General features: G+C 40.8%; 1 protein-coding gene across 1 annotated transcript; it reads right to left on the bottom strand.

The window, feature by feature from the left end:
* Positions 1-5329: 5329 nt before the first annotated feature.
* On the bottom strand, positions 5330-11423 carry LOC128262272 (serine palmitoyltransferase 2). Its single transcript, XM_052996439.1, has 4 exons — positions 11077-11423; positions 6776-7882; positions 6444-6706; positions 5330-6231 (listed from the first exon to the last, which is right to left on the bottom strand). Exons 1-4 carry the CDS (start codon positions 11284-11286, stop codon positions 6015-6017), a joined length of 1797 nt encoding a protein of 598 aa, XP_052852399.1. The 5' UTR covers positions 11287-11423; the 3' UTR covers positions 5330-6014.

The raw sequence follows: 11423 nt of genomic DNA, 5'->3' as shown, positions 1-11423 counted from the left end.
GTTAAGCCTTGCGATTGTCCTCGTTTTATGCGTGTCACATAATAAATCTCATTTGATTTGTTTACTTCCCATTACTCCTTGGGCTTTGGCTTGGACTTGGACCGGACCGGACCGGACCGAGGATGCTGCTTAGGATCTGTCGGCCATTGTCCTTTGTGCCTGTCATTAAACACGGGTCATTGTTTTTGTGGCCTCAGCATCCGGCCAGGCTTTCTCCGTTTCTTCAGACGCCTCTTGGCCTAATTCGATTGGCCTCCGTTTAGGTGCCGCCGTTTGTTCGCTCGTGGCTATCAATTTAATTAATAATCAAATTACGCATACGCCACGTGACACGTTGCCTTCGATCTTAATGCAATTCACTACAGATACTGGCATGGCTAAACGTGTTTGATGAATATCCGCCACATCGGTCTTATTTCATTTAATTAAAGTCGTCTAGGAATCTAATTAGACCCGATTATGGCGGGATCTGAGAGGATAATGCCCCAAGAGGCATGCGGAATGTTAAATACTTTTGATTAAAATAAAAAAAATATAAATTCACTACTCTAAATATAAGCAATTCAAGCTGCTCTTAATCACCGTCAATTTCAGTTGATTGTTTACTTTAATACATTTTTTAAAGAGAAAATACTATAAAATAGTATATTGTATCACAATTAAATATAAAAGTAAATTGTTTTAAGTATAGCGGACAAATTTAATGTCATATAATATAATGTAATCCTAGTAAAGTTATTTTAAGACAATTAGCTTCTGGATTTTGAATTAGTTTATTACCATTTCCAAAAATAATAATTGATCTGGGAATATTCACGCTTAATTTAATTACAATATGTATCAAGCATCGGATATAAAATCATTTGACGAAAGATGACTTTCATTACGCATTGAAAGATAGCCAGTATGTGCACCCACAGTTCAATACTCTTAATTAAGATATCCCCTAATCGATGTGGTTAGCATAAACAACTGGGCACCAGCATATTGCCCCAACAGATATTTTAATTTGGCCAGTAAATTGCTTGAATATTTGGTAGACATTAGCCCTGACCACGCCCACACATCGTCTGGAGAAAACAATAGCCATAAATGTTAACAAGAAGCTGTCGGCCCACAAAACACAGGACTTAATGATGCCCGACCAGGCAGCCAGGCAGTCAGGCAGCCACTCGAGTCGAAAGTTGTGGGCCAGGACATTTAGCATGTGCCGGTGACAGGTGCTAAGGTGTCTGCAGGACTCGACTGCCATTTCAGTCTCTGCCGCCGCCCATAGAATTAATTAGAAAACTGCGGTCGGGGCCCGCAAGAGATTCCGTGTCCTTCAGAGCATTCGGCAGCAAATTTAATTTGTGGTTGCCTCGGCAGGCGCAAGGACATTTAAATTTGCTGGTGAAAATCTCAGCAGATTCCCTGAGTAAATCGCATCCTTTTCTGGGGGGCGGGAGCACTGTGATTGATTAACGTGCGTGTGTGTTTGCACAAAGCGAGTGCATACATGTATCCATATCCTTGATCCTTGAGCAGCAACAAAAGTCAAGCTACGTCTCATTGCCAGCCTTTTTGGCAAATGACTGATTGTCCTTGGCCCAGGATCCCTTTTTCCTTTATCCATAACGGAGCAGCCGGGCGACACGTTTGCCCATGAAAAATCGTTCCAGCGGATCTTATTATAAAACATGTGCTTAAGTAATAGCATCCGAAGTGAAGTCGTGTAACAGATTGCCAATCCACTCCTGCAAACGGGGTTAAGATTAATTTGTTTGCACTTTGATGGGTGATGTCCTGGCACTGAGTTGATGGAAATCAAAATTGAAACGACGACGGAGTCTGTGTCCCAAGGACAAGGTTCAAAGTATTATGGATTTGTTGTTAAAAACAGGTTAAATAAATACATTTATATACAGGTATACACATTTAGGTATGCGAAAGGTATTCTAATTCAAATGGTTTCATTCAAAGTGTGTCATTTATGTATTTTATAAAGCTTCTATTACAAAATTAATGGTAATATATTTAATTTATATATGACAAACTAAATATAACACCCAAAGAAAATCGATAGGATCGGCTTACCTCGCAGATTTGATCGCCCTATTGTTATCAATCGCTTTACCACCACGCAATCAACCCCTCCAGCCGCACAGTGACTACCAAAAGTATGCGCATAACTCAGACGCCGTCATTTGCATGCTTCGAGTGTTCACAAATAGGATTCGGACTTGGATTCGGATTTTTCCGCATTGCATAAATTCCCTTTGCGCCAGCTTGACGAGGGGAAACTTTTTGCAACATTTTATCAGATTATGAAGCACACAAAATGCAACTTCCCGTACGGCGGATATAAGAAGAAAGAAAAATAGAACTCGAATGTGTTCTTACCTTGCCCACATATTTTGCAAAGAAAGCGGAAACATTAAAATTGTATTTGTGAGCCCTAACCGCGGGAGTTGCGGGAAAACTTGAAACTAAAGTAACAACATAAAAGGTGCACCGGCTAAAAGTCTTCAGAAAGTAGCTCAAGTTTGAATGGGAAACATTAAATAAACTAAGTATGTAAAAAAAAATTTAGGATCGTAATGTATGTGGACCTCAGTGTGATTTATTCTTTAAGTTGCTGAAAATATTAAAAAGAAAAATATGGTTTGACTCCATAAGTTTTGACTCTGATATGTTTTGTAAATCAAAAGATTTGGATTAAAGCTTAATAAGTACTGCATAAAAGAACCTAAAATAAAAATGTTTAGCACAGAATTTTATTGAGAACTTAAATGCCTATTTTTTTTAGGGTTATTACAAGTTTTTTAATTAGCTAGCCTTTAAAATCCAAATGGCCTGTTAATAGCATGAAGTTATGGATTTTTCCGCTTAACCGAAATTTACTTTCGTGAGCGAGTAAAGCACGCTTATAGTTTTTCCATGGAGCTGGAAAAAAACACAGGTGGTATTGCAAACAAGCTGCACGCGAAAAGGGCATCAGAAATTTGTAAGGGACAAGAAAATGAAGCTACAAAAATGAAAGCATGCCATGGAGGCCACAGAATGGCTGATGTTTCGTGATAGCCCGATCGGTGACCCCGATTGGCCTCTTATCCTTATCAATCTCTATTAAAGAACGCTCTGGAAAACATCATTTGAATTCGAGCTCGGGCACTTGCGGTGTTGAAGATGCAGACTCGACTCTTGTCTGTGGCATCGGGCAAAAAGCCATGACAAATGGCCAACAGGATGCATATTTATGATTGCATCCACACACACACAGCTACACACACTCTGCACACACTCGAACTGTTGACCACACTCAAGGGCAGGCTAAAATGCTGGCGTTGTTGTTGCAGCCACTTTGGCAGTACTCGTACTCGGGTAAAATGCCAGCACAAACTTTATACGCACGTAGTCAATTACTCACACCAAGTTGGGAAAAGCTGGGAAAGCTGGGAAAGCTGGTAAAGCAGCGCCACCCAATCGACCAACCATCCACCCACTCACACGTGCTTGCCTAGGATACACATATTTGTATACCGACGTGTATTGTCATTTTCCATTTTGGCAGCTCGAAAAATGTAAACAGAAAACGGCAGATAAATTACTCACATCGATTGTCATTCAACCTATTCAAACTGCAAATCGCTTGGGTATATATTTTCTGAATTATCAAAGCACTTTCACCTGATTTCCATACTCCATTGCTGTAAAACATTAAAATATTGCTGCAATTTTAATTGTTTTTCTGTTGCAGGCATACTTTTTAAATGTCATTCGATATTCAATCTTTCCAAGTAAATCAGAGATTTAAATACCAACAAAATTATATTCAGATAAAGTGCCAAAAAAACTATCTAAAGGTTTTCCCACATGAAAAGTCAACTAAAAAGACAAGGTGTTGGTATGATATTCCACCTTTTAAATTAACGATTTTATATTTTTCAAATGGGAGCCAGAAACTAGCCAAACAGCAATGACTTTAAAACAAATTTGTGGGTAATGGAACAACCATTAATTAATTCAAGGACATACATTTGAAATGGCATTTTGAAATTTAAACAAAAAACTTATATTCTTGAAATAAATTATTAATTAACTAAACATATTTGTTTTAAATGATTGTCTATAATGTCCTGCACAGCGAGTTACTTTAAAAGCATTTTGAATGCACTTTTAACGAGCATTTCGGCAGGCTCTCCTACATGCCAAAATTTAAATTCGATTTACATGTACTCCCCACAGAACAAACAAGAACAACTCAATAAATATTGCCCAGGACATAAAATTGAAAGTATTGCCTAAGCCCATAAACCAACAAAACTCTTAACATGCCGCACGCCCATCCTCGTCCCCATATTGTCTTTCGATCCGAGAGTTGTTCGCCCTTTGTCTTAATTTCTTGAAAGGCCGAGACAATTACAATTGGAATTTATTTGGCTTTGTGGTCGGCACAGGAAAAGGAAAACAGGGAGCGATGCAGAGATTTCATGAGTTACTGTTAATTAGAAAATTGTTATTCCAAGGGTTGCAATCTGGCTTCGGTCCTTAATGTGTGAATGCGTGTTGAAAACAGATTGAATATGTTTAAGGCTTAGCTGTCAATTAAAATATATTCGCATTTATTACTTACATTGTTTTCGTCCAAAATAAATCGTTTATTTTATTCAAATTTAATTTCCGTGTCACATAAAGAATACCAAAAAAAGCCTCTATACAATGTTTAACCATTTATTTAAAGCGATGAGCGTATGGACTCTAAGCTTAAGTTCCTTATGTTTCAGCATAAAGTCTTTAAAAGAACTACATCTTGTTTTATTTGCAAGCCAATGTGCGACGAAAACTGATAACTTTTAAAATATTCTGCGAACTCCATATCAATTTATATATTTGTATTTAAAATTTGTAAATATGTTTGATTTGTAAATGATAATTTAATTTAAGGTCAAAACTCCGAAAAATTTAACTTAGAGAAGAAAAATAGATCCATATATTACCAAATTTGTAAATAATTAATATTTTATATTTACTTAGCTGTTACTCGAATTATTAAGACATAACATATATCGTAAGGGAATTTATTTTGAATAGTGGCGGGAAAAACTTAACAGTAGTCTGTTAACTGACAACTTTGCCATTTAAACATTTCCCGCTATTGAGCGGTACTGCTAAACTACATAGCCGCGAAACTTCAGTTTGACGGTCTGGCAGCACTCGGTTTTGCACACGATTTAAATATTTTAGTCTCAGCTTATGATTATTATTTCAAATCATCAGCCAGATCCAACTATTATACAATTATTTTGCAAGTAAAAAGTATTCATTTAGATATCGCACCTTGACACAGTTAGTTCAATAGATAAAGCAACAGTTATTTATTTCTTGATAGAAAAATAAAATCATTAATACATAATCATTATACATAAATATAGGTCCCTGACAATGGCCCAAATTTTGGGCCCTAGAGGCCTAGCGAAATGGTGTTTAACAATTAAATGGCCGACGTCAAGGAACGTTTCGTTTGGCTCAGCTTAAATGGCTTAAATGGTAGAAGCGAGGTGCTCGACTGTCCCACGAAAAAGGGGCTTCCCTTAGCTTAGCTCTGAATTTAACCAAAACCTGACTTGCTTAATACATTTCATACATCTTCATACCCAACAAAATACGCAAAATGCAGCAGGCGGACTGAAGAAGACAACTGGAGTTTACAATTACAATAACAACTACGTAGAGGTAAATGCTAAATAATTAATAATATTTTATCATTTAACCTAAGTGCTGTACTTATCTGTTTTTCTTGCTGTAGTGATGCTCCCTTCTCAATGGTCATTCCCGGGGAATTAGTCATAAATAGAAGCCCACTCGACGTAGTAACACATCGTTCGTGAATGATCTAGCAATATCTGGACTGTGTTTTATAGTTTTGGTCTAACAATCTGGGGGAGGGTGACTTTCACATCCCCCCCCCAGCTTAACTGCTATGTCTCCTATGTCTCCTATGACTCCTATGACTCCTATGACTCCTATGTATCCTAGTAGACGACGGGATTCGGATCGCGAGGCTTACGTGAATACTTAAGGCCCAGATCGTCGGCGATCTCGTCTATCGCCTCCAGGGCAAAGTCCAGTTGCTCCTTGGTGTGGGCGGCCGACAGGCAGAACCGGATGCGTCCCTCCATAATGGGCGTGGCCGGGAATCCAGCGCCCACGGCGGCAATGTGCCGGGTCGTCAGGGTGCGAACCACAGCGCTAAAAACGGTTAGCATTCCGATTAGCACAAGGAAATGAATTATGATTAGGAGCAAATGAAATAATAGTGAAACATTTCCCTCGTACATGAAACCAGTTCAAATCGCCAAGCAGCGTCTGCAGTCAGGAGAGATTTAGCTTATAATAATAGCTTATAATTTAGGTGCACAGTGCTGAGATCTAGGGATTCTCAAACAGCCCCACCGACTCACCCAATCTTGGAGAAGAGGTACACCAGCATGGGCACCACCGGCGAGTCCTCGTGGCCGTAAGTGATCACGCCCAGCTGCGCCAGACGTCGGCGGAAGTAGCGCGTGTTGCGGGCCAGCTGGTGGATCTTCTTGCGGCCAATGTCGGTGCCATCCTCGCCCATAATCGTCTTCATGGAGGTCAGGATCTGCTGGGCAATGGGCGGTGAAATGGAGGCGGCATAGCAGTGGGCATGACTGTTGGTGCGCAGGAAGTCAATCAGTTTCTGGCGGAGTACAAAAGATACAATGATTAGTGGGGTTTATTATTACTGTTACACAGAAGGACAATGCACCTTTGATCCGGCGAGATAGCCACCAGCACTGCCGAAACTCTTGGTGAAGGTGCCCATTAGGATGTCCACCTCCTTGGGATCCACATTGAAGTAGTCGGTAACGCCGCGGCCACGAGAGCCCATGGCGCCCACGCTGTGCGCTTCGTCCAGATACAAGTACGCCTTGTACTTCTTCTTCAGCGCAATCACTTCGGGCAGTCGGACAATGGAGCCCTCCATGCTGAAGATGCCCTCGACCAGGATCATCACCTTGTCCCACGGCTGGCCGCCCCTCTTCGGATTGCCATGGCAGATGCCCTGGCGCAGCACTCGCTCCAGGTCGCGCATATTGTTGTGCTTGAACACCTTGGTGGTGGCTCCCGACAGGCGCAGTCCCAGGATGATGGAGGCATGGTTCTTCTCGTCACTGATCACCAGACTGTTGGGTCCCAGCAGCGACGGCAGGTTCAGCGCATTCGTGGCAAAGCCCATGCCAAAGACAATGGCATCCTCCACGCCAAAGTACCTGGCTGTCTGGGCCTCCAGTTCGCGCAGCTGCTCGTTGTCGCCCAGCTCACAGCGGGAGCTGCAGAAGGCCAGTCCCGACTGCCTGGCACTCTCCTCCGACTCGTCGGCACAGCGCCCAGTGGCTGCTGCGAATCCCAGGTAGTTGTAGGATCCCAAGTTCAGGCAGCGCGTCTCCGTGCCGGTGAACTTGAAGCTCCAGCCATAGTCGTCGGTGACGCGATCCTTGAGCGTGAGCTCCTCGCCCGGCACACTGCAAATGGGACGGTTCCAGCAGTCCTTGATCCGGCGGTACACGTACCGCGAGTAGAAGCTCTCGAAGGCGTCGTACAGCGTCACATAGCCGTCGCGACCCTTCTCCGTGGCCACCTTGGGCACGAAGAGCAGCTGGTTGATGTAGCCCAGGATCATCAGCAGGTAGAAGCCCAAATACGTGAGGCAGGCCGTGTGCAGCGGCACCTCCTCGAAGGAGGTCTTCTGCCTGTGCTCCTCCGCCGGCGACAGTTTGCCCTCCGCCTGGTTGGGCTTGGACTCGGACAGCGCCGAGGCATGTCCATTGGAGGTCGACTTCTTTTCCGGATGGTAGTTGATCAAGCTGGGACTCTGTGAAAAGCGGAGAGATCAAGGATTAGTGGATCGACTATAGCCTTCGCTGGGAATCTACATAGCCCTCATTGAAAATCACTTATCAGAGCGCAGATAATCAGCGATGAAAGTGGTATCAGCCTAGAGAACTCTATGACCAGCAGGTGCGAAAAGTAATTAAATAGGGGTGATACACTAAAAGAAAATATGCGAGCATAGGTATTTGAATTGTTGGACTAATATAGTTTTTTAGAAATTCTAGTTTTAGGGGTGTATTACCCCTGGGATAGAATGTTATGTAAGTCTTTAAGTCATTTTTATGCACACATAATTCTTTTCTATTTTAATAGTGGTACAGTGAACTATAAATAAGTAGATTAAAACTAACCATTTTGGAGTCAATTTAAAATTCATTCACACATCATTTCCTAAAATTGTGGTGAAAACTTAATAAAAGCCAAATAACTTAATCAAATTTGTTTAATTCATAAAAGTTTATAAGCATCGAAAATAAAAAAAGCCTTTTCCTTTAACTACCTTAAGAAATCTATGTAAAGGCAATATTCCATTAACTCACAAATAATTTATTACTCTATAAACTATATGTGAAATATTGGAATAGTTAAATCTGGTAAGATTGGATCTCCTCTGAAAAAAATTCTTTATCAGCGTGATTTTATAGTCGAATTTAACTTGGTTGCCCTTTCTGTGCGTTCAGTCAATTCAGCAGCCAATTAACACTAAACTAACATATCCATATATGCATGCCTGGTACGTATGTATATACTATATAGTCACACGACAACTGAACGATGAACAATTTGCTCCATGCTCACATGCGCCCAGTTCGACATGAAGTCACACTCGGCGGAAAAGAGACGGCAGACCACTAAATGAAAGAGAGGGAAGTCTGGGGAAGCCGTACAGTGTTTGGATATTCAATTGCCCAACCTGGCACACTTCAACCTCGCTGGCCAACAAATGAACTTATTTACAACTTATTTACTCGAGTGTACAAATCAGTAGGGTATTGATTTTTAGGCCAAAGGATCTAGATCCAATAGACAAGCTCCCAATAGTTGGGCAATTCGCTCTGCTGATATATGGTAAAGCGATATAGTATGATATATACACGCTCACCTAATCGTATAACAATAACGAGTCGGCGACAATAATATTTCGTGTTTATTATCATTTGCCACCGGGCTTGTTTACTAAATATAGAGATGTAGACAGCGGGGTGGGGAGGGGGCCAAGATCAAGTGGGTTATGCGCTGCTGGCTTTTTTAATGGACCGACTTGGTTTAGGGTATATAGACGAGATCGAGTTGGGTAAATAAATAAAAAATGTGTAATACTAATTACCCGATTGGGGGGCTGCAACAGGAGGAATGGAAGGAAGGAAACAAAGGGGCTGAGAACTAGATAATGGCTTCCACATGTTGCGGATCCATGGAATCCGAGATAACGACTGACACTAGACCAACATGTGGCAAAGTTCCCTAACCACTTTCAAGGGGATTCCAAAGAAGCATTACTTCTGAGACATTAGCTAATTGGATTGCAGCTCGTTGATTCTTTTAATTTCGAACTAACTGTATTTTAAACAAAATTATTTATTCAAATTGTTATTTTGATAAGCATGTAAATTATAATTTATGTATGCTGATACAAATTTCAGAGCAAGATATCAATGGTTTAAGGGGTTCCAAACACGCGCAGACATTCTACTACTGATAAAACTAATAAACCTTTTTTTAGTTCAAGTGAACTGGCAAAGTGGCTAAAAAACGATAGAATTAAGTTCCTAATGAAATACAAAATTTAATTACTAAAGCCAATCAATCAATAGTGAGGTCTTATTCATTAAATGCATTCAAAATATTAATTCTTCAGAAAAGAGCTTATTGATTTTCATATTAGAAAACAATGATCGTTAATGAGTTTGCTATTTGTTTTAAAATTTAATGTAAGTGGGTTTTAAATGACGTATTTAAATTGTATATTTTATGGATTAATCTATTAAGTAAGCCCTCTAAAAGTTTTCTCTGGCACCCCCAGACATACTTACTCTCCCGAAAATGGACAAAAAAAAAATCTTATCATCGTCTAATCAACGCCCACCCGAATACTTTTGTTTTTGCCCTCGGCGATTGTGGAAACTTTGTGATTCACCATTCACCGGTGAGTCGCATTCTGCGAGGCTTTACGTAAAAGATTGGTCGGAACGGAATGGGCTCGATAAGGCGGGCCCGGCATGGCATGACAATTTGTGTATTATCAGACCCCGGTGAATCGGGTATTACGGGGGTGAATTTCGGTTTTGGGGTCGGCCAACCTCAGGGAAAATTACGATCGAGTGCAGGAGTGCCGGAAAAGTGACAATGATAAGATCAAACCAGTGCATATAGCTAGAAAGGGTTAGCTCTACCAAATATTTACATATTTTTATGCAAAACTTTATTTGTACTATTTTTGGGATTTCATATTTTTAGTCATTTAACATACCTAATTGGTTGGAATTGAAATTAAACATATTTTAAGACTCCATACAAACATTAATAACTAACTTTTATAGCTAACTAAAAGTCTAAGTGTAAATGATTATTTTGGCTTTTGAATTGTTTTAAAATACATTTTCTATTAATGTATTTATAATTATAATCTGATCGGACATCACTATTCTATTGTAATCATAGGTAGATTTGTATGTTCTTTTGACATGCTATCGAAGTATTCTACTTTATTATATATCTGACTAAAAAGTTGATCGGCTTTAGTAATTTTTTGTTTTGAACAATTATGATTATTATTTAGATCAGAAATTAGCCCCTAAAAAATAGCCAAAATAATGTCCAATTGGACAGCACTGGCGGCGAAAAAGGAAAACACTGCAGTGGTGTAAAAACAGCTGGGGGATGAACCAGAAAAACGAGGAAAAGCCAAGGAAACTCGCCGCCCCCCAACCCCTCCCGAAATGCAACAAAAATTGGGCGAAATTTTTCAGCTGACGCATCCTCTCTCACTCACTCTCTCTAAAAATCAATGGGATGACTTGCCGGCTGAAAGTGTGAGCGAGAGAGAGAGAGATAGAGAGAGAGAGAGAAATGGAAGCACATTTTTGGCCAATTTTAATGGGTTTTTAGTTTGTATTTTGGTTTTGGCCAGCTTTTGATATGCCGTCATGCACTGAGCGAAAACGCTGAGCTCACCTTGGCGTCGTTAGTGGGCTTCGAATGGCAGCGTCGCGTGCGAATTTCGGTGTATGCGGGTGCCGAGAATTTTCGCTGGCTGAGAAGTTCCTCTTTTTCGGGAGGACTAAAGCTGGCTGCCCCGTTTCCGTTCGCCAACTTTCCATTCCCGTTTGTCGTCGCGTAGCTCTGCTCGAAAACCGTTCCAGAATCGCCGTCGAAGTTTCCCATCTTGCCCGATTTCCGATTAAAACGCGCCCAACAAATTACCGAGTAATGGTTGCGTTTTGCTTAAATAGGTTTTCGTTCGCCGCACTTTTTCGCTGTTGCCACTCTTCTTCGCCGTCGCTCTCTTTCTGTTCTGTTAG

This window comes from Drosophila gunungcola, unplaced genomic scaffold (assembly GCF_025200985.1).
Source record: "Drosophila gunungcola strain Sukarami unplaced genomic scaffold, Dgunungcola_SK_2 000001F, whole genome shotgun sequence".
Classification (NCBI taxonomy): domain Eukaryota; kingdom Metazoa; phylum Arthropoda; class Insecta; order Diptera; family Drosophilidae; genus Drosophila; species Drosophila gunungcola.
This window is presented reverse-complemented; position numbering and strand designations above follow the sequence as displayed.

What these genes read in the sequence shown, in the direction of transcription:
- LOC128262272 (XM_052996439.1), bottom strand. Translation starts at nt 11,286, where the DNA reads ATGGGAAACTTCGACGGCGATTCTGGAACGGTTTTCGAGCAGAGCTAC. An exon ending in AGCCCACTAACGACGCCAAG is followed by an intron (nt 7,883 to 11,076) that starts GTGAGCTCAGCG and finishes CGCTTTTCACAG; the next exon opens with AGTCCCAGCTTGATCAACTA. An exon ending in TACCTCTTCTCCAAGATTGG is followed by an intron (nt 6,232 to 6,443) that starts GTGAGTCGGTGG and finishes AACCGTTTTTAG; the next exon opens with CGCTGTGGTTCGCACCCTGA.